Source organism: Hippopotamus amphibius, chromosome 8 (genome assembly GCF_030028045.1).
Source record: "Hippopotamus amphibius kiboko isolate mHipAmp2 chromosome 8, mHipAmp2.hap2, whole genome shotgun sequence".
Classification (NCBI taxonomy): Eukaryota; Metazoa; Chordata; class Mammalia; order Artiodactyla; family Hippopotamidae; genus Hippopotamus; species Hippopotamus amphibius.
In genome coordinates this window covers 88,168,843-88,188,088 of record NC_080193.1, presented here as the reverse complement: position 1 = coordinate 88,188,088, position 19,246 = coordinate 88,168,843, and the positions used below count along the sequence as shown (strand labels likewise).

Below are 19,246 nucleotides of genomic sequence, written 5' to 3'. Positions count from 1 at the left end.
AGGAGCAGACTGGGAGGGTCTAGGGAAAGAGGACCAGAAGCCTCTGGTGGCGTACTCAGTTCTCAGGTTAGCCCTTGTCCTAATTCTGGAGGGGTGGTACACCTTTATCTGTCTTTCTGTTTCTGTGGCCCCCTGTGGAATTCGAGGGTAGACTTTTAGGGCCACCTAAACTCATAGGATTAAAGCACTGTATAAACTGTAGAATGTGATGAAAATGTTATGAGTAACAGCAGACTTTGTTACCATCAAAACTAACTTCACCCCCATTAGCATTGAAAAAGCTGCCCAGAATGGCATTTCCAGTCACACTTAGAGGAAGATGAAGCAAAGTTGTCCCAAGGTTTCTCTCAGCATCCAACCACATTTCCTTCTTTCTGATTCCTCTCAGAAAGCTGATGGTGAAGGTAAAGGGATAGAGGAAGGATTTGGGGTTCTGGGTTCTCCAGACACAAGACACAGAACCAGCCAAAATTCAAGGGAAGAGGAAACAGACTCTACCTCTCAATGGGACAGTGTCAAAGAATATACCCTCACTATAATCTATCCACATCCTAACAGAATTCTGGGGAGGATTTTTTTGAGATATGCAAAGCACTTAGCATTTGACACAATAATATATGTCAAATTTGTGTTTACTAAATGGTCGTTACTGTGAGAAAGGGGATAAATAGCTGATGCTTTGCAGGCATCAGGCAGGCCCTGATTGCAAATGAAGATACCCAACTGAAACTAGCTTAGGTCAAAGGGAATTAATTAATGGCTCTTATACCTGGGAAGTCCAGGGGTAAGTCTGAATTTAGGCACAGCTGAACCCAGGGGCCCAAATTATTGATGTCATTGAACTCTTTCTCTCTCTCATCTCCTTCCCTAACCCCCATCACCATGTCTATTGTTTCTGCTTCTCTCTGTCTCTCTTTTCATACTGTCCTTATTCTCTCCTGCTGCAGATAGACTTCCTCTATATGGCAGACTTATGTCTACATTCTTGGTGTTGCCAATCCAAAAAAGAATGGCCTTCCCAGCAGAAGTCCTAAGGAAGCTGGGATCAAGTCAGCCTGGCTCACTTGCCTATCCCTGAACTAATAACAGTGTCCAGGAAAATGTACCACCATGACTGGGGTTGGCAGCCCCGCTAGGAGCACAGGGAATGGGGGCACAGGGAGAAGAGCAGAGTTCCTCCAATGAAACAAGGGGAGGGGAACTCATTCTGGATGTGACAGACTCTAACCATGGTTTCCATTGCATCTGCCTTCCCCTGACAAAGGCCCAGCATCCACCTGTATGACTTAGCCTGGTTCAGCCCTCAAAAATCACATGGGGGCCCCAGAGTGAAGCCTGTATGGGGAGGGGGTATCAGACTGCAGTTCAGCGGGAAGGCATCTGAGGCCTTCCCTTCCTGTCCCGTCCCTTCCCTTCCCTTCCCTTCCCTTCCCTTCCCTTCCCTTCCCTTCCCTTCCTTCCCTTCCTGTCCCTCTTCCTCCTGGCTCCCTCAAGTCAAATACCTGGGCTTCAGGGAAGTGTCATGGAGAATCTGGACTCAGAGTCTCTTGAACCAAGGGGGCTTGGCTAACTTACCAAGTTTGGGGGAGTGGAGAGTGGAACCAGAATTGTGGGCCACATGGTGGAAAAATGAAGCACTATAAGAATAGGGTTTTTATTCAAAGCTCTGCCTTCCTCACAGCTCCCTGGCTGGGTACAATACTTAGTTTTTTAAAAGTCTCCTGCACTTCTCTCAGAGGCCACCAGAGGGTGCACAGAGCCCAGCTTCCCTATCAACAGGGTCCACAGATAGGACCTGCAGGGCCTCAGGGAAACTCACAGAGAGTTGTGGGCAGGAGAGGGTAGGATGGAAAGAAAGTAAGGAGACCCACGGACAGCTTGGGTCAAGCTGCTAGGGTTCCAGACTGTCTGAAACCTCTGGGCTGACCCAGATTTAGGGCTGGGATGCCTGCCTCTGTCTCTACTGGCAGGTTCTGGGTGAGGGGGTGGTGGTGGTGGTGATATTGGGTGTGTAATGCTGGATATCCTCCTCCATGATGCTAGAGATGGAAACTGAGGCAGTTGGCAGAGACTGACACCACCCCAAGCAGGTTAAAAGAATGCAATGGAAGTAGCACGATACAGTGAAAAAAGGCCCAGTTTGCTAGGTTGACCTGGGTCGAGTCAGTTAACCTCTCTAAGCCTCAGTTTCCCCAGCATGAAATGAGGGTGCCTGATAGCACACTGTAAGAGTGCTTGCAGTCTTTAAACTGGCACTCATGTGTTAGTGTCCATCTTCTGTGACCAGTAGAGTCTGGGAACTCCAGCAGGAGTCTGGGAGCTGTGTTCTGTGAAAGATGAGAGTGATGGCCTGGAAGGCACCATTTTGACCATTATCCTGGTCCTCTTTAAGCTTAGAGATGGCTCTGCACTCTTGCACTGCTGCCTGGGAGGGGGGCTGGAAGCAGAGCTCAGAAATGCCCCATCACCACAACAACCCCCTTTGCTCACCCAGCTGCTCAGCCCCAGGCACAGTCTGAGCCATCGAGGTCCCCCACTGGCTGAGTGGTGGGGGACATGTGTAACTGGGAAGGTGGGGGAAGAGCACAGAGGCACTCCAGATGTGTGCGTGACCACATCAGGAACAGCTGGAACACAGGCAGATGGGTGGGGAGGCTGGGAGGAAGGCCCAGGGTCAGCCCAAGGCTGAGGGCTCAGGAAGCATTTCCCCTTCCTTTCAATGACCTAACACATAGGAGTCTGGGAGACTGGAGCTGCAGGATCTTCCCCTTTACCTTGCTGAGGGGCTGTGGTCCCTGAGGCCTGGACGGTAGGAGAAAGAGCTCCCTTATAAGTCTGGGGCTCCTTCCCTCTCTTCTTCACGGAGACAGCCTTCTCCAGCAGAGCAACAGGACCAAGCCCTGATGCCGAGTTGGGCTCAGCTGGGGTGGTGAGGGTCCCACCTGTTCTCACCCTGGTACCGCCCTAGCCCTCCCTTCCCTGCAACCTCCTACAGAGCCGCCACAGCTGGAACCATTCTCTGCGCTGCCTTTCATCCCTGGTGCTCCCCCACCCCCAGTGGCCCCTGTAATTGTGGTCTCAGGCAGCGGCTGCGGGGGCTGGGGCTGGGCTGAAGGCCAGAGCCCAGGGCAGGGCCAGGGCGGGGCCTGGGGTGTGCTGATGGGGGCTTGCCCATGGCATGGGTCCTACAGGGCTGGGGCTCCAGCTGCAGACCCTCTTTCTGGGCTTCATCTTCACACATGCCAAGGCCATGTGCCTACATATGCCCTCACCTCCCTGGGCTGAGGAGAAGCACTCCTCATGACATCAGGCCAGTACCATGCTTGAGTGCAAGCAAGGCTTGGGGATTGTTTGCTTCCTGGGGTTTTCAAGGAAAGGGTCTCTCCCTCTCCCATATACTTCTGTATTTCATGAACAGTGGAGGGTAGAGGGGCAAAGAGGCCATCCCTCATCTGATGGAGGCCGAAGGGGGAAAAAAAAATCAGCCACTCAACCAGGTCAGTAGTATTTCCCAGATGTGGTCCTCATGAAAATCACTTGGGACATTGGTTAGAAATGCAGACCCCGGGGTCTTGCCCCTGGAAAGGCTGATTCAGCTGCAGGGGGCCCAGAGTCAGAATTTCCCACAACGGCCTACCCCAGGGGATACATACGATGTATCACACATGGGAAATGTGGAGCACTGGATGCGGAGTAAGGAGGTCTGCAGCCTGGATTATGAACCCATTCCCTTATCACATGGGGCCTGTTCCTAAGCCTTTCTGGGCCTCAGTTTCCCCAACAGCCAATGGAAGTATGATTCCCCACTCTGGCTTGTCCCTTCTGGTGCCCTCTCCCACTCTGGGCTCATGCCTCTTTCCCAGGTTGAAACTGGTCCTGCCCTGACCCTCCCCAAACTCTAGATGGAAGCTGTCCCAGTCCCTGCAGCATGGTGGGGGAGAGTGGGGAGGGCAGGGGTCAAACAAGGCTCTGGCTGAGGCAGACTGCTTCTTGCCCCTGGCTGTTTTCCTGCTGTCCAGCCAGACTGCTCCCCCCACTGCCCTACCCCCACCCCCAGCAGCCTCAAGCCCTTAATTCCTGACAGCTGCAGTGGCTGCTGGCAGAGATGGGGGAAAGGAGGGGGAGTATGCCGTCAGCCTGCTGTTGCTCAGGCTGCCCCCACCACCTGACAGTCTGGGGACAGGGAAGGCCCCACCCCTCTCCTTCAGTTCCCCAGGGATGGGCAATTCCAGGAATGGGCCCCTTTTGTCTCAGAGCCCAGAGGCTCTGGTAGTTTATCCTTAAACCAGGAGGGGCTCTCTTCAGAGAGAGGGAGTCATGAGGCTGGGAGGGAGGTGTATGTATAGAGTGGGAGGTTTGTGCCCATTTTACAGAGGAGGATGTCAAGGCCACAGTGGGAGTAGGTTTCACTATCAGGGCCCAGGTTAGAACCAGAAACAGAAGTTGGAGCCTCTGTCCCCAACCCTCTGGCTCTCAGGCCCTTACCTAAGTGAGCCCAGTGTTCAGCTGGGGTGTGAGTACAGAAAGGGATCCCAGAGAGGAGTGGGCCTGAGCCAGGAGGCTGGTGTTGGGGAGCTCCTAGAGGACCAAGTACAGCTGGCAGGGCCAAGGTAAGACCTGGAGCATCTGCAGGCAGGGTCTGGGCAAAAGTACTCCGTGTTGGGGCCGTTTCTGCTGTGTTCAACTGGGTTTGGTTCCAGCTCTTCCACTAACTTGCTCTGTGACCTTGAGTAAGTCATGACCCTCTCTGAGCCTCAGTATCTTCTTGTGAAATAAAAGGGGACAAAATAAGATGACCTCAAAGCACACTTTTAGGATTAAAAGGCGCTCTAATCCCTCCTCCTAGGGTGTGCCACCCTAGGGTGCTCTGCTCCCAGACAAGCATTCACTGGCGTCCCAGTACTTTTACCTTCATTGGCTCCTTGACTAGATGAGGTTGGGCCCCATTAACCTCATTTCACAGAGGCAGAGGGTGGCCCAGTGTCCAGGAGGCACCTGTTGAAGGTCACACAGCGAGCAGGAGCAAGCTTCAGAGGCTGCCCAGCCGCTCCGCAGGACCCCACACCACCTCAGCAGCCACGCCCGGGAAGTCCCTCCTGCAGGTGGGGAGGCGAGCAGAGGGCCGGCCCCTCCTCTCCAGCCCCTGCAGGTGTGTATATGGGGCGGGGGGGGGGGGGGGCGCGGAATGGCTCCCCGGCAGCTGCGGCTCAGCCAGGCGCACACACCTCGCAGCAGCAACACACACCTTCCCACACAATCCAGCGAACCGGCTCGCTGGCACCGCCCTGCGCCTGATCGCACAGACCCCAACACCTCTCCTTCCCCCCACCCTCCGCACCACGGCGCCCACCCCGAATCCCGAGCGGACACAGCGGCCTCGAGACGAGTACACGCCTCTACCCCCTCCCCCGTCGTTGTGACGTCACGTGGGGTAGAGCCCTGAGACACGCTGGGGGTGGGGGGGGGGAGGAAAGGGGAGGCGGTGGAGCTCCCCGAGTCGGGACAGTCACTCACTCTCTAGGCGGTGGGGCCGGGCACAGACAGCGCCGCCCCCCCACACCACACCACACCCTCGCCCGCCTCGCACGCCCTCGGAAGCGCAGGCTCACCGCGCTGTGCTGGGGGGCTCCCCGGGCACCCCAGCCTCTCGTCCCTAGCCCACAGCACCTCCGGGCCCCCCTTACCCTCGAGAGGCACCGGGAGTTGTTGCAGGGGGGCATTGGGAAATTCCCCGAACCCCTGTGCCAGGAGGTGCCCGGTGCGCCCGCCCGCCCCCCCCCCCCGAGGGCGGTGCCCGGGGGCGCTGCCCCATGGAGCGGGGAGGCGGGCACCGTCTGCTCTCGGAGCCGTGACCCGAGTCGGAGCTGTGTGTCGCAGCCGCCCCGACCCCCGCGGATCATGCGCCGTCGCCCCTGGCTCGCCGGTCCCACCGGGCTGTGAGCCCCCCATTCCTGGCCCATCACGGCCCGCGCGCGATGGGCAGCACCCACCCTTGCCCCTGGCTGCGGCTCCGACCTCGGCCCCAGCCGCGGCCCGCGCTCTGCGCGCTCCTCTTCTTCCTACTGCTGCTGGCTGCCGCCGTGCCCAGGTGAGCCTTCACCTTATGCCCCGCCCTCCTGGAGAGCTGGGACCCCCAGCCACAGGGGCCTGTGCGCTTCTGCTGGGGCAGGGGACCCTGGAAGGAGGGAGGGACGGTGTTGCAGAAAAGTGCTGGTGACCAATGAAAGAGTACTTTCACAGGAGGGGGTTGAACTGGTGACAAAATAAGGGCAGTCCAGGGAGACAGGGCAGTGCCCTGGAGAGTGATGGCTGCTAGATGGGGAGATGTGTGTATAGGGGAGCACGTGCCAACCTGGAGTCCCTGCTATGCTGGAGGAATGCACCCCAGCCCCATCCCCGGCCCCAGGAGTAAGCTCAACTGCCTTACTCCAGCTTGGAGATCGCCCCCAGGCAGGGGCAGGGGTTGAGGGCCAAAAGAGGGTAGCCCAGGTGAGGTCAATGAGAGATGGCAGGGAGAAGGGTTCTCAGGGTGTGTGTGTGTCTGTCTGTCTGTGACCGAGTGAGCCCAGAAAGCTGTGTTGTAAACAGCAGTCTGTGTGCCGTGTGTGCACGTGTGTGAATGTGAGGGCTCATGGATGAATATATGTTAAGATGAACATGTGTGTGTACTTGTGAGTGTCTGTGTGTATGTATATAACTATGTCTGATGAAGTGTGCATGTGGGTAAGTGTTCCTGCATCTGTGCGTCCGCCTCAATGTGTGCAGAAGTGTGTCTGCATGAATGTGACTGTCTGAAACATGCCGTTGGGAGTGGTCCCTGGGAGAACGCTGCGTATGAGAGCATCTATGCCTGGGGATGTACTTATGAAACACTGTGTGCGCAGGCATACGGGATATGTGTGCATCTGCATGTGTTAATCTATGTGGGTGTGCAGCTGGGGGGGTTGTGTTGGAGCGGATGTTGGTGAGAAGGTTGAGGAAAGGAGAATGCTTTAGGGGTATACTGATGGGCTCAACCTGCGAAAGCAGGGGTTGGAACAGAGGAATTATGGCCTTTGGGACAGAGTGTGTATAGTTAGATGGAGCCCTCCCAGCCCCCCAAAACACTCACCTACCCCCACCCCACATGCCTACAGGTCTGCACCCAACGATATTCTGGGCCTCCGCCTCCCGCAGGAGCCTGTGCTCAACGCCAACACAGTGTGCCTGACATTGCCGGGCCTGAGCAAGCGGCAGATGGAGGTGTGTGTGCGCCACCCTGACGTGGCTGCCTCAGCCATCCAGGGCATCCAGATCGCCATCCACGAGTGCCAGCACCAGTTCCGGGACCAGCGCTGGAACTGTTCTAGTCTCGAGACTCGAAACAAAATCCCATATGAGAGTCCCATCTTCAGCAGAGGTAGCTGCCCCTTACCCTTGACCTCTGCCCACACCATCCAGCACCTCCACTCCAGAACCCATCTGCCAGCTGTCCCCTAACCCACTCCCTCAAGCTGGCAACCTCCCCAGGTGCTCATCTGCCAGCAGTGCTGCTCTCCTGCCTCTTCGTGCTCTGGGAAAGTCCATGAGGGTCGAACAGATGGGGTAGATGTGGCTCCAGGCTGGGCTGTGTGGGATGAGGGTGGCAGGTGTCACACCTGAGAATCGAACTCCTGAGTTATCCTGCCCTGAGACTGACACCGCATATCTCAGGCCCAGGAAATATCCACATCTGTCACCTGCCTTAATTTACCCTCTACCTAGTAAACAGCATTTAGGATGGAGAGCCTCTGGCAAAGTACCCAGAATCAACATGAAGAGGGGTCAGGGACTTTTGCCAAATGGTGTAGTTGAGGGAAGCCTAGGCAGGTAAAACTGTACTTCTGCAGAAGCTCTTCCCGGTGGGGTACACCACCAGCCTCTGTGTCATCCTTGATGCCCCCCCAAAACCCTCCCTGAATCAGAGGCACTAGGTGTGTGCCTGCCTCCTGCTCAGCAGGCCTGACAGCCTTGTAATTCCTCTTCCCCTCACAGCTCAGAGAAGCTGCAGCCCATTATCTGTCCCTCTCTATGGACTTCTGGGTGACCCAGGGCCCACTCTGACAGTCTCTAGAGTGGCTTGAGCTGGAGATGGCAGGAGGTTTTGTCTTTCATTTCCACTCACACCCGCCTCCTGCCCTGGTATCTTAGGCTTTGACTCAGGTCTTTTGGGAAAGATGGGGGTCCTGCCTCCTGGATGGGCCTAGCTGGATGTCTCTCTCTCTTCTGCTCAGCTGCTTGGGACAGTGTGGGGACCTGGCTCCTTGGGACTTCTACAGTTCTCAGGTGACAGTAGAGGAGGAGGGTCACCCCTGTATCCTGTGGCCTCGGGGACCAGAAGCTTCTGGGAGAGTTAGACTCTAATGTATCCAAACTTCAGAAAGAACTCAGAGTCAGGGGCCTTTCCCTTTCCACCAGGACCCTTCCTTGCATCCCCGGAGCCCCCAAGTCAGGGGCCACCCCAGCTTCCCCCAGCCCAGCCCCCGGCCGCCCGCCCCGCCCCCGCGCGCTCTCCCTCCTCCCTCCTCCGCGCGCCCGGGGCGCTGTTTCTCCCCGGCCGAGCCCAGCCCGACGCGTGTGGCGGCATGCAGCCGCGAACTAATCCCCGCGGGCCGCGGCAGACGACTCCGGGCCCCAGCCGCGCGCCTCTCAAAGAGGGCGCCCCCCCCCCGCCCCCCCGCCTCGTCCCGCGGTCCCGCCTCGCCCGCCCCGCTGCCTCCGAGCCCCTCCAGCCGTCTGCCCAGAGATGCTCCCCGCGACCACCAGCGGATCGGCCAGCTCAGCTCCGGCCCGGCGCCCCGCCCCGGCCGCCCCCGCTGCCGCCTAGCTCGCGGACACGAAGTGACAGGCCCCTGCATCTCTCCTGCCCCGGCCGGGCCAGGCCGGCGCTCGCCGCCGCCGCGCGCCCGAGCCGGCTCCGGGATTCTAGGTCACCCGCGCTCCCTGAAGTCCGGTTCTCTCTCTAGCGCTCGGGCGCCGGGCGTGCTCCGGGTTCCGCTGGCAGGGGGCTCGGGCAGGCGTTGAGGTTCTCACCCCTGCCGCTTCGGGTGAGGCGAGGTGAGCTCTTCATTCCTCTTCCCGGCCTGGGTGTCCCGTCTTTCCCTCTGGTCCTCCTGTCCCCTCTAGACTGAGTGAACCCAGGTGTCCCGATTGCTTCGCCCGGATGAGGCCCGTTCGGGCTGGTGGAGGTCACGGGGGCTTTGAAGCTTGAGGGCGAGTTAGGAGCGATGGAACCCCGGGGGGTTGGCATGGTGCCAGGCGCACCCGGGTTCACCTGCAGTTTAATAAGCGGGAGGTGAGCTGGGGGGACGGGTAGGGGGAGAGGTGAGGTGTGGATGGGGGAGACTTGCCGGGGCTAGCCGGCGCGGGGCGGCGCCCTGCGCGGGGAGGGGGCGGGACAGCGGCTCCTGGGCTCCCGCAGGGAGGCAGGGCTGCTTCCTTTGGCCTCAGAACACCGTCCTGCCTCTGTGGCTTCTGCCCGCCCCGCCCCTGCAACACCTCAGTTCTACCTCTCGCTCCTCGAAGGGGCCTCTGGGCTTCTGGAAAGAAATTTCTGCCCCTGCCCCAGGGCCACTGTTGCCGTGGCCTCCCTCACTCCACACTCTTGTGGGATCATTTTCTTGGTCCGTCTTGGCCCATCACCTCAAGGACTAGCTAAGTTTGAATCCCACAGAGCCAGTCTTGGTGGTAACCAGCCCCTGGACTGGATCCTTCCCCCCATCTGCCTTCTTTTCAAGCCATAGGTTGTCCATCATGGGGTCAGGTGACACCAGTTCCCCCCACAGTGGAATATCAGGATGTTGACCCCTCTTCTGATCCAAGCTGCCAGTGGGGCTCTCTTTAAGGTGCACTCTGCCATGTTTAAAATTCAGAGACTGGGACTGCCCTGGTGGCCCAGTGGGTAAGACGCCACACTCTCAATGCAGGCTGCCTGGGTTCGATCCCTGGTTGGGGAACTAGATCCCACATGCATGCTGCAACTTTAAAAAAAAGATCCTACATGCTGCAGCTAAGACCCAGCACAGCCTAAATAAATAAAATTCAGAGACTGCTGGGGGGAGGTGGTCCCCTAGGTCCTGAGATGGGTTAGGCTGAAGGGATGACATTCTAATGTAGGAGGGAGAGGGAAGGGTGGTTGAGCACCTGGAGTGGGTGCTTGGGAAGCAGGATATACAATAGGGCTTTACCCAACCAAGGAGAGGGATGTGGGGTGCTGGAACCTCGGAGTTGGGGGACAGGGAGAGGGGCCTCTAGGGGGCTAGGAAGAGTCCTAAATAAGCTGTGAGAGGGCCCCCAGCCCAGGGGCAGTTATGACAAGTGCTGAGGGCACTGGTATCCCCAGCTTTCTGTTCTGGGGACCCATAGGGTGGGTGCCTAAATGGGTGAGATGCTGGACAAACATTGGCTAGAGGGGGTCTCTTCATTGTGAGGACTAGAGAGCCCCTCCATCTCTTACTCAGGATGCAGGGACCAGAGGGAGATTTGAGGTAGGGGCTGCTTTGGGCTGGACTTGGTCACTGGAGTGAGAGGGGATAAGAGGACAGGGAGAGGCTTGGAGGAAGGGAGTGAGTAGATTCACACAGTAGATACTGGAGCATTCATGCAGTTTAGGTACTGCCCTCCCTAAGGTCAAGACCCATTCGGAATGGATGGAAAGAGGGGGTGTGAGGCTCTGCAGTAAGCCAGGCTCCCAGCCCAGGGCAACCCAGTAATTTGAGAGTCCATCGTCTGCTCTCCAAGGCCCTGGCACTTTGTCTTCCACCTCCCTTTTTTACATTCATCCTTAGGAAATCTTGGTTTTTCGCCTAGATCTCCAGGCTTGGGGTATGTGGTAGTATTCAGATGGGGAGACTGAGGCACAGGCAATCATATCCCAGAATCACCTATGGTCCTCTTATTCTAGTGGCACCCAAATTAGCCAAAACACATTAAGTACTTGCTATGTGCTGGGCACCGTTCTAAAGCACTTTATCTGTACTTTAGGATCCTCAAACAATCCCCAGGCAGTAGGTCCTATCATTATCCTCACTTTACAAATGAAGCTAAGAGAGGTTGGGTAATTTGCCATTAGTCACACAGCTTGTACGTTAGCTGTAGAGCCAAGGCAGGCCAGCTGTCTTTAGAGATTGCACTCAACCGCTTGCATACTGCCTCCCAAGCTACAAGGCCACCATGATCTCCAGCCATCTACCCAGAGGTGAACTGGCATAATGGCAGAATAATCCAAGAAGTGGAACTGACATGACATGCGCATGCGTGCACACACACACACACACACCTATCCATATTTGTGCAAATATGCAGCTACATCTAGTGTCACCCCTAAGTGTTCCCACATGTACACACCCTCTCTGTCTCCCTTCTCTGTCTCAACCTCTCTGTCTCCTCTGTCTCCCTCCTCTATCTCTCTCTCTCCCAGGCACATGAGCACACATAGATTATATGTGCACAGATTATTTGCACCAAGGGAATGGAGACCAGACCTCTCCCCTTTCCTCCCTCTTTGACTTGACTGGGCAGGGCTCAAGCTTCTCTAACCCCTCCTGATTCCCACTGGCTCCTGAATCATCTCTCCTCCACACTTCCCTACCCTCCAAACCTCCTCCCCCAGCCCCTTCCTGGCCGTTGGCTGCGTCCTGTAGCAGCAGCTGACTCCACTTAGATGCTGGCAGTCCCTGTCCCAGATCAAAGGCAGGGCGGCTAATTGTGCGTCTTAACAAGCCCCCCACCCCCAATGCTCCGGGCAGCCCAGCTGGCCAAGGTCCCACCCCTCTCCCCCTCCAGCTGGCCAGATGGCACAGTGCCTGCGTCTGCCCCAGACAGTTGGGGCCAGGACCGAAACTGGGGCCCTAAATGGGAGCTGGGGGAAGACCCAATAGGCTGGACTTCTCTGAGGCCTGAATGCTTGGATCAGAGGGTGACCACACACCCCCTTCCTGGTCACTCCTACAGTGGCTGCAACACGTGCCAGAGGCCATGGGATGGTGTCTTTAGCTGCATGGGGAAGGTAGGGGTGTTCTCTGTGGTCTGTGGGCTACATTTCTCCAGAGTCCTAGTCTAGGCCTGCCCCTGAATGTAACAGAGCCTGGAAGATGGTGTTTGGGTTGACCCAGTACATACCCCTGACTGACATCTTGCTCTTTCCTGGTGCCATGCATAGACAGGCCCATAGGACTGGGAACTGAACTACCTGAGTTTCTTGCTCAGCAGCAGGTCTTCCCCAGAGCCAAATGTCCTTCAGGAGAAGGTGGCCAGGCCTGCTGGCAGAGCTGGGGCTGGGCCCAGCTCAATAATCCCTGCGACCTTGGGCATCTCCCTTTTGCACAGTGTGTGTGTGTGTGTGTGTGTGTGTGTGTGTGTGTGTGTGTGTGTTGGGAGGGGTGCTTTCTGAGGTCTGGGCTGCCTCTGGAGGTCTCAATATGGCCATTTGTCCTAGCAGCAGACTGATGACTCCCCCAGCAATAAGTACTCAGGGTTTCACAGATAAAAGGCAAGGGATAAATACAGGGTGTGTGCCTCAGCTTGAGTCTGCCTTCCTTTCCCTTGGGCCCCACCTACCAGAGCATTGTCTACTCTTCTGCAGCTCTCACCGATTCTAAGCACCCCCTTTGAAGGCTGCTGCCCAATCCCTGTTCCTTCCTTTCTGCTCATAGCTGGGCTTTTTATGGAAAAGGTCCTAAGATGTCATGAGCTGGAATGAGAAGCTAGAGAGGGACAGTCTGCTTCATGGGCTTCTGGTAGCCCAAGTAATTTATTCTCAAATGGGCCATGAGCTGCTGGGCTCTGGTTCTGACCAGGGAAACAAGAACAAGGAGCAATAGCCTGAAATTGCAGCAGTAGTGGGTGAGGTCGGACAGCAGGAAGAACTTCTCAATAATATCAAGTGTTTATGTAGCCCTTATTAGGAGTAAGGTATTATCCTAAGCATTTTAAATTTACTAACTCATTTAATTCTTGGAACAACGAGACAGATAATAATAACCCTGTTTTACAGATGAGAAAATTGAGGCACAAAGAGGTCAAGTCACTTGGCCAAGGTCATATAGCTATTAACAGGTAGTAAGTGGAAGAGCCAAGATCAAAACCCAGGCAATTGGACTTCCTAGGTGGCACAGCGGTTAAGAATCTGCCTGCCAATGCAGGGGACACGGGTTCGAGCCCTGCTCTGGGAAGATTCCACATGCCATGGAGCAACTAAGCCTGTGCGCCACAACTATTGAGCCTGTGCTCTAGAGCCCGTGAGCCACAACTATTGAGCCCATGTGCCACAACTATTGAAGCCCATGTGCCTAGGGCCTGTGCTCCACAACAAGAGAAGCCATTGCAATGAGGAGCCTGCACACCACAATGAAGAGTAGCCCCCACTCACAGCAACTAGAGAAAGCCTGTGTGCAGCAACGAAGACCCAATGCAGCCAATAAATAAATTAAATAAATAAATAAATTTATTTTTAAAAAAACAAAACAAAAAAACCCAGGCAATCTGGCTCCAGAGTTCATACTTTGAACTACTACACATCTTTTTTTTTTTTTTTTTTAGGCTAGACAGGGAGAGGAGGACATGGCCTTGTGTTGCAGAGGGAGAGCATTAGGGGTGGGACTAGGTTAGGGTCTCTGTCCAGTTCTGGTTGGCTGGGGTCAGTGAGGCCTCTATGTCCTCCCAGTCTTTGATACTGATGTAGAAGGACCCAGTTTTTTCTTCTGAATCTCTGGTCTCTCCCAAGACGTCAACCTCCAGCTGGGTTCTGGGCTTCCCCCACAGGTGTCTATGACACGGTGGATTCTCTTCCTTGTGTGGGAGCTGTTATTGCCACTGCTCGAACTCTCTCAGGTTCAGAGGCTGGCCAGTGACCTGTAACAGAACCTGCCCCTTGCTGTTCCTTTCTCAGATGCAGAATAAGGAAGAAGCAGCTTGCAGGTCCAGGAGCCTGACCCTCCTCTGCAAGTAGGCCGCCCCCTGCCACAGGCCCAGAGGATGACTCAGGCTGGGAATGCCAAGGAGGAAAGCAGTGTAGACAAGTCCTAGATTCCTGAGAGTGGCTCATCAGGGAGTCTTTGCACCCCTGAGCATCTCAGGAAGATATCTACCTTAGCTAACCATTCCTTCTCAGTGCTCAACACCACTATGTGCTTAACCCCCAGCAGCCACTGGGCTCACCTCCAGCATCCCTCTAACGACCTCTTTGGCTGACCTAGACCGACCACAGGCAGGGTGCTGGGTGATGCCCTCTTTTGAGCAGACTTTCTGGGATGTCCAGACAGGGAAAGAGAAAATTCTGCTGGCTCTTTTCTCGCACTCTTGGCTCGACTCTCGCACCTGACCATCAGAGAGTGTTCTGTGATGGGCGTAAGGGGGTGACTGCAGGCAAGAAATCTTGGGGCGGGAACTTTAGGAGGACACCATCTCCTCTTTTTGCCCATTAACATCTTCTGGGGCCGCGAATTCCATCACTGGTAATTTATTTTTCTTGGGTTAAAATTTGCCTCTTTTCTGCAGGATTATCGTAAAATTGCAAATATCATATGAGAGGTAACAGCTTAAGTCCCTGTCCAACAGGAGAGATGTAAACACAAATTCTGAGCTTGTTAACGGTGAAGCAAGGGAAACGAGTTCAAAATGGAGAGCTTGGGGCTTCCTAGGTGGCGCAGTGGTTAAGAATCCGCCTGCCAATGCAGAGGTCACGGGTTCGATCCCAGCTCCAGGAAAATCCCACATGCCGCGGAGCAACTAAGCCCGTGTGCCAAAAAAAAAAAAAACGGAGAGCTGTGGGGGAGACGTCCCCCATCCCGTGAAGCGTGCGGAACTTCCGGTGTGATTTTTGCCCCCTCTTTGAGTCTATGCCCTTGTACCAGATTTTCCCACAACACTGGACCTCTGCTTCCCCTCAGTGTGGTGAGACGGTTGGGCAGAGGGATGGGATGTGGAGGCTCCTCAAAGGCTGTTTTCTGCATCTCTACGCGCAGGTTTTCGAGAGAGTGCCTTCGCCTACGCCATCTCAGCCGCCGGCGTGGTGCATGCGGTATCCAATGCCTGCGCCCTGGGCAAACTGAGGGCGTGCGGCTGCGATGCGTCCCGACGCGGGGACGAGGAGGCCTTCCGTCGGAAGTTGCACCGCCTGCAACTGGAAGCGCTGCAGCGCGGTAAGGGTCTGAGCCACGGAGTTCCCGAGCACCCTGCCCTGCCCCCTGCCAGCCCCGGCCTGCAGGACTCCTGGGAGTGGGGCGGCTGCAGCCCCGACGTGGGCTTCGGAGAACGCTTCTCTAAAGACTTTCTGGACTCCCGGGAACCTCACAGAGACATCCATGCGCGCATGAGGCTCCACAACAACCGAGTGGGGAGGCAGGTGAGAACCCCATCCCCTGGGCCTGCTCCAGACCCCTCTGCCAAGGGTCCCTCCCTTCCCCCAGCCTTATGTCTCCTCTGCGGACCACACGGCTCTCTCTAACTCAGCAACTTTCTTATTGCCCCTTCCCAACCCAGTTGTCAAATGTGTATTGGAGAGCTATTGTGTGCCAGGCATTGGGCTAGGCCTGGGGATGTGGTGACAAAACAGCCCCTGTCCTGGAGTAGCTCCGCCCCTGCAGAGCAGCCTGCTCCTCCCATTTCCTGCTGTGAGTAGTGGAGAGAGCTCTAGACTGCAGTCAGGGACCTGAGTCTAGGCCTACCTCTGCCACTCTGTCTCTTCCCCTGTAAAGTGAGAAGGTTACACTGGATCATTCATAAGTCTCCCCAGCACAGATGTTCCATGATTCTGTTTTCCTATGCTGAGACCCCCCTCCTCTCCCAGGCTTTCTATGCAAAAAAAGGGATTCCTGCAAAGGGAGATCCCTAGGGGCCACTGTAGTATTATGTTGTCATCCTCTTTTCTCCGCCCTAACCACCACCCCCCACCTTGAATGTTCATACTGCCTTAAAAACTGTTCATTTGTGGGGGGTGGGGGGGAGTGTGGAGAATAAGAAGAAGGAGAAAGAGGAGGAGGAGAGGGAGGGAGGGAAGAAAGGGAAAGTCATAATAGCCTGCATTTAATTTATTGAGCACTCCAGAGTCTGGAGCATTTTCCTACATATTAGTCTAATTCATCCTTACACCTACCTATGAGGGTTTTGTTATTAGCCTCATGTTCAGATATGGAAAGTGAGGCACAGTTAGACTAAGTAGCTTGACTAAAGGTGATGCAACTAGTGAGAAAGTGGCAGAGGCAGGATTCATCCCCAGGCTGCTGAGCCTTGAGCCCTTTTGTTCTATAGTGTAGTCTACACTAAGATGCCTCTCTGGCCCTCATGGTGGCTCTGCACCCTCTTTTCCTGTCTACTCTGCCCCATCCCTTCTCTCGGCCCTGCCCAGCCTGCTCAGGCCTTGTTTCTGGCTTCCCCTCACTCTGGCTGGCACTTTCTCCATCTCACTCCCCTTTCTACTGGCTTCTCAGCCCAGGCCAGTTCACTTTCTTCTTCCAGAAAGACTGGAGCTGATTCAGCTCTTCTTCATGACTTAGAGGTGAGGTAAACTGAGGCATACCCACCCTCAGGTCACATCCAGCTCCCACCCAGTCCTGCCCTGTCCATGCAGCTCTTTTCCCAAGCTTCGATACTATCCCAGCCCATACCAACAGTGCCTCCTCCTCCTCCTCATTAAACTGGTTAATTAATGGCTGCTGCCTGTGGGAAGCAGATGTTCTGGAGCTGTTGGCCAGGGAAGGCACTGGGCTGCTTTCCACGTGGTGCTGACGCCACAGGCTGCACATACAAGCTGAAGAGCCCTTTAAGACTTGGAGGAATGGTGTCCCCTCTCTTATGTCCCTACTGCCCAGGCTTGGGGGACCCAGATCATTGCTTTGTGTGTTTGAAGTGAACTGGAGGGGGGAGGTGAGCAGGGCAGTGGGGAGGAGGATGTGGCCAATTTCCTGTGGGGTCTCTGGTGAGGATAATGTGAAGGGGCTCTTTGGGGGGAGACTCAGACTCAGGAGGGCAGGCTGAGAGCCGGGCAGGGGGTGGGTAGGTTGTATTCCTGTAACTAACTCCCTTGGAGGCCTGAGAATCTCTCTCCACTTTCGTTGCCCTGGGGGTCTGGCTCTTTGGGTTCCCTTTGGTTCTGTATTCAGGTAGAGCTTTTGGCCCCTGTTTGTGCTGTTTGCTAGGAGGAATGGTGGCACTCAGCATTGGGCAGAATAAGTGCCAGGCACTATAATGGGGGGAGGGGAAGGGGAGTCTTCCCAGCCCCTGGCCCTCTCCTTAGGCTCCCTGCAAAGTGCTGCAGGGCCCAGAGGCGGAAAGGGGCTTTCTCAGACTCCCCACAGCCTCCGCTTACAGCCTGGAGTGAGGCCAGAGGCTTTGGGGCTGGGATGTAGTGGGGCCAGCACACCCCTGCTCCTGGTCCCCAGTGAGGGTTGGAAGGAGAGGGAATTTCCCTGAGGATCTGGGATCCCCCCTCAGGAAGTAAGAGCCTCCAGCCCCAAGAGCCCCCTGCAGCTGCTGGGAAAGGTGGTGGTGGGGGGGGGGAGCAGGAAGGAGGGAATTCCCCCAGGGTCTGCCCGGGTGGGAGGTGGATGCCAGAGCAACAGAAGAGTAGGCAGAACTGTTCTCCTGACTGCCTGGTTTAGGAGCTGTGCCACCCACCCACCCACTTCGGGCCTCAGCTTTTGCCTCTGTTCAATGGGAGTTGGTTTCCAAAGCCTCTGAGATTCTCACAGTCCAGTGTCTGCGTCGGGAGGAGGGCAGTGGGGCTGGCGGCGGGCGTCACCCCTCCCCGTGCCTCCCTCTGCAGGCGGTGATGGAGAACATGCGGCGGAAGTGCAAGTGCCATGGCACGTCAGGCAGCTGCCAGCTCAAGACGTGCTGGCAGGTGACGCCCGAGTTCCGCGCGGTGGGGGCGCTGCTGCGCAGCCGCTTCCACCGGGCCACGCTCATCCGGCCGCACAACCGCAACGGCGGCCAGCTGGAGCCGGGCCCCCCGGGGGCACCCTCGCCAGCCCCGGGCGTTCAGGGGTCACGGCGCCGCGCCAGCCCCGCCGACCTGGTCTACTTCGAGAAGTCGCCCGACTTCTGCGAGCGCGAGCCGCGCCTGGACTCGGCGGGCACCGTGGGCCGCCTGTGCAACAAGAGCAGTGCGGGCCCCGACGGCTGCGGCAGCATGTGCTGTGGCCGTGGCCATAACATCCTACGCCAGACGCGCAGCGAGCGCTGTCACTGCCGCTTCCACTGGTGCTGCTTTGTGGTCTGCGAGGAGTGTCGCATCACCGAGTGGGTCAGCGTCTGCAAGTGAGCGGACGGCTCCCCTCCCTGAGCCTGGTCCTCTGCGGCTTACGATCTTGGCGGGAAAGCGTCACCTTGGTTCTTGGGAGTGGAGGTTGGACCACAATATCTTATAGGAACCTCCCAGCTCTGAGATTGTCAAGGCTGCAATCATGGGACAGTTCAGGCCTGCCTGGACCCCCACTCACTTCTGTGGGCTCCAGGACCGATTTGCCTCCCGGCTCTCTGCCCCAAGCTCAGACAGCTCCATTGGGCTGAGGGTTGCCCCAGATTCTAGGGCAGTGTCAGCCAGGCATCCTCTGGGCCTGCCTCCTTTTGTCTCTTCACCGCTTCCCCTGGAGTGGGAGAGAATGAGTGGAAGCTGATGAGTAGGGGGAGGGGAAATGGACATCACTGAGCTGAAGTGATTCTGCAGAGGCCTCAGACACCCTCCCCCACCGGCCTCTGCCCCTCATCTTTCATTTAGCACATATTTATTTTGCACTCTTTGTGGCCTGGCACTCTGGGGGGAATGAGAGGTGCTGGGGATACAGATGTGAATAGGAGACACAGCACCTGCCCTCTTGGAGTTTACATTCTGGCTGGGGAAGATGGACAATAAACAAGCAAATACACAAACAAGGTCATTTCAGACAATGCTATGTGCCGCGAAGAAAATAAAACAAGGCGCTGGATGTAGAGTGATCTGTGGGGAGTGGGGCCCCTTTAGATAAAGCTACTGGTCGGAGGGAGACCTCATGCTGAGACTGCATGATTAGGAGAGCCATGTACAGGTTGAGGGTAAGGGCTTTCCAGGCAGAGGCCATGTGAATGCAAAAGCTCTGAGGTCAGAAAGATCTCAGGAGGAACAGCAAAGAGGCCAGTCCGATTGGAGTGAAGAAATCAAGGGATAGATTAGCAGGAGAGGAGCTATGGGGGGTGGGGGGAGGGAATGATCACATGATGTGTCCTTCTAGGCCAAGGTAAGAAGTTGGGATTT

At 56.3% G+C, this 19,246-nt stretch overlaps 1 protein-coding gene across 1 annotated transcript; it reads left to right on the top strand.

Annotated features, from left to right (window-relative positions):
* The first annotated feature begins 5,564 nt into the window (after positions 1 to 5,564).
* WNT10A (Wnt family member 10A) lies at positions 5,565 to 18,886 on the top strand. Its single transcript, XM_057746925.1, has 4 exons — positions 5,565 to 6,088; positions 7,137 to 7,399; positions 14,982 to 15,361; positions 17,780 to 18,886. Exons 1-4 carry the CDS (start codon positions 5,976 to 5,978, stop codon positions 18,275 to 18,277), a joined length of 1,254 nt encoding a protein of 417 aa, XP_057602908.1. The 5' UTR covers positions 5,565 to 5,975; the 3' UTR covers positions 18,278 to 18,886.
* The last annotated feature ends 360 nt before the right edge of the window (positions 18,887 to 19,246 follow it).

Excerpts from the sequence above, each read along its gene's own strand:
- WNT10A (XM_057746925.1), top strand. The coding sequence starts at position 5,976 with ATGGGCAGCACCCACCCTTGCCCCTGGCTGCGGCTCCGACCTCGGCCC. Across the intron at positions 6,089-7,136 it reads CTGGCTGCCGCCGTGCCCAG|GTCTGCACCCAACGATATTC; the intron begins GTGAGCCTTCAC and ends ACATGCCTACAG. Across the intron at positions 7,400-14,981 it reads GAGTCCCATCTTCAGCAGAG|GTTTTCGAGAGAGTGCCTTC; the intron begins GTAGCTGCCCCT and ends CTCTACGCGCAG.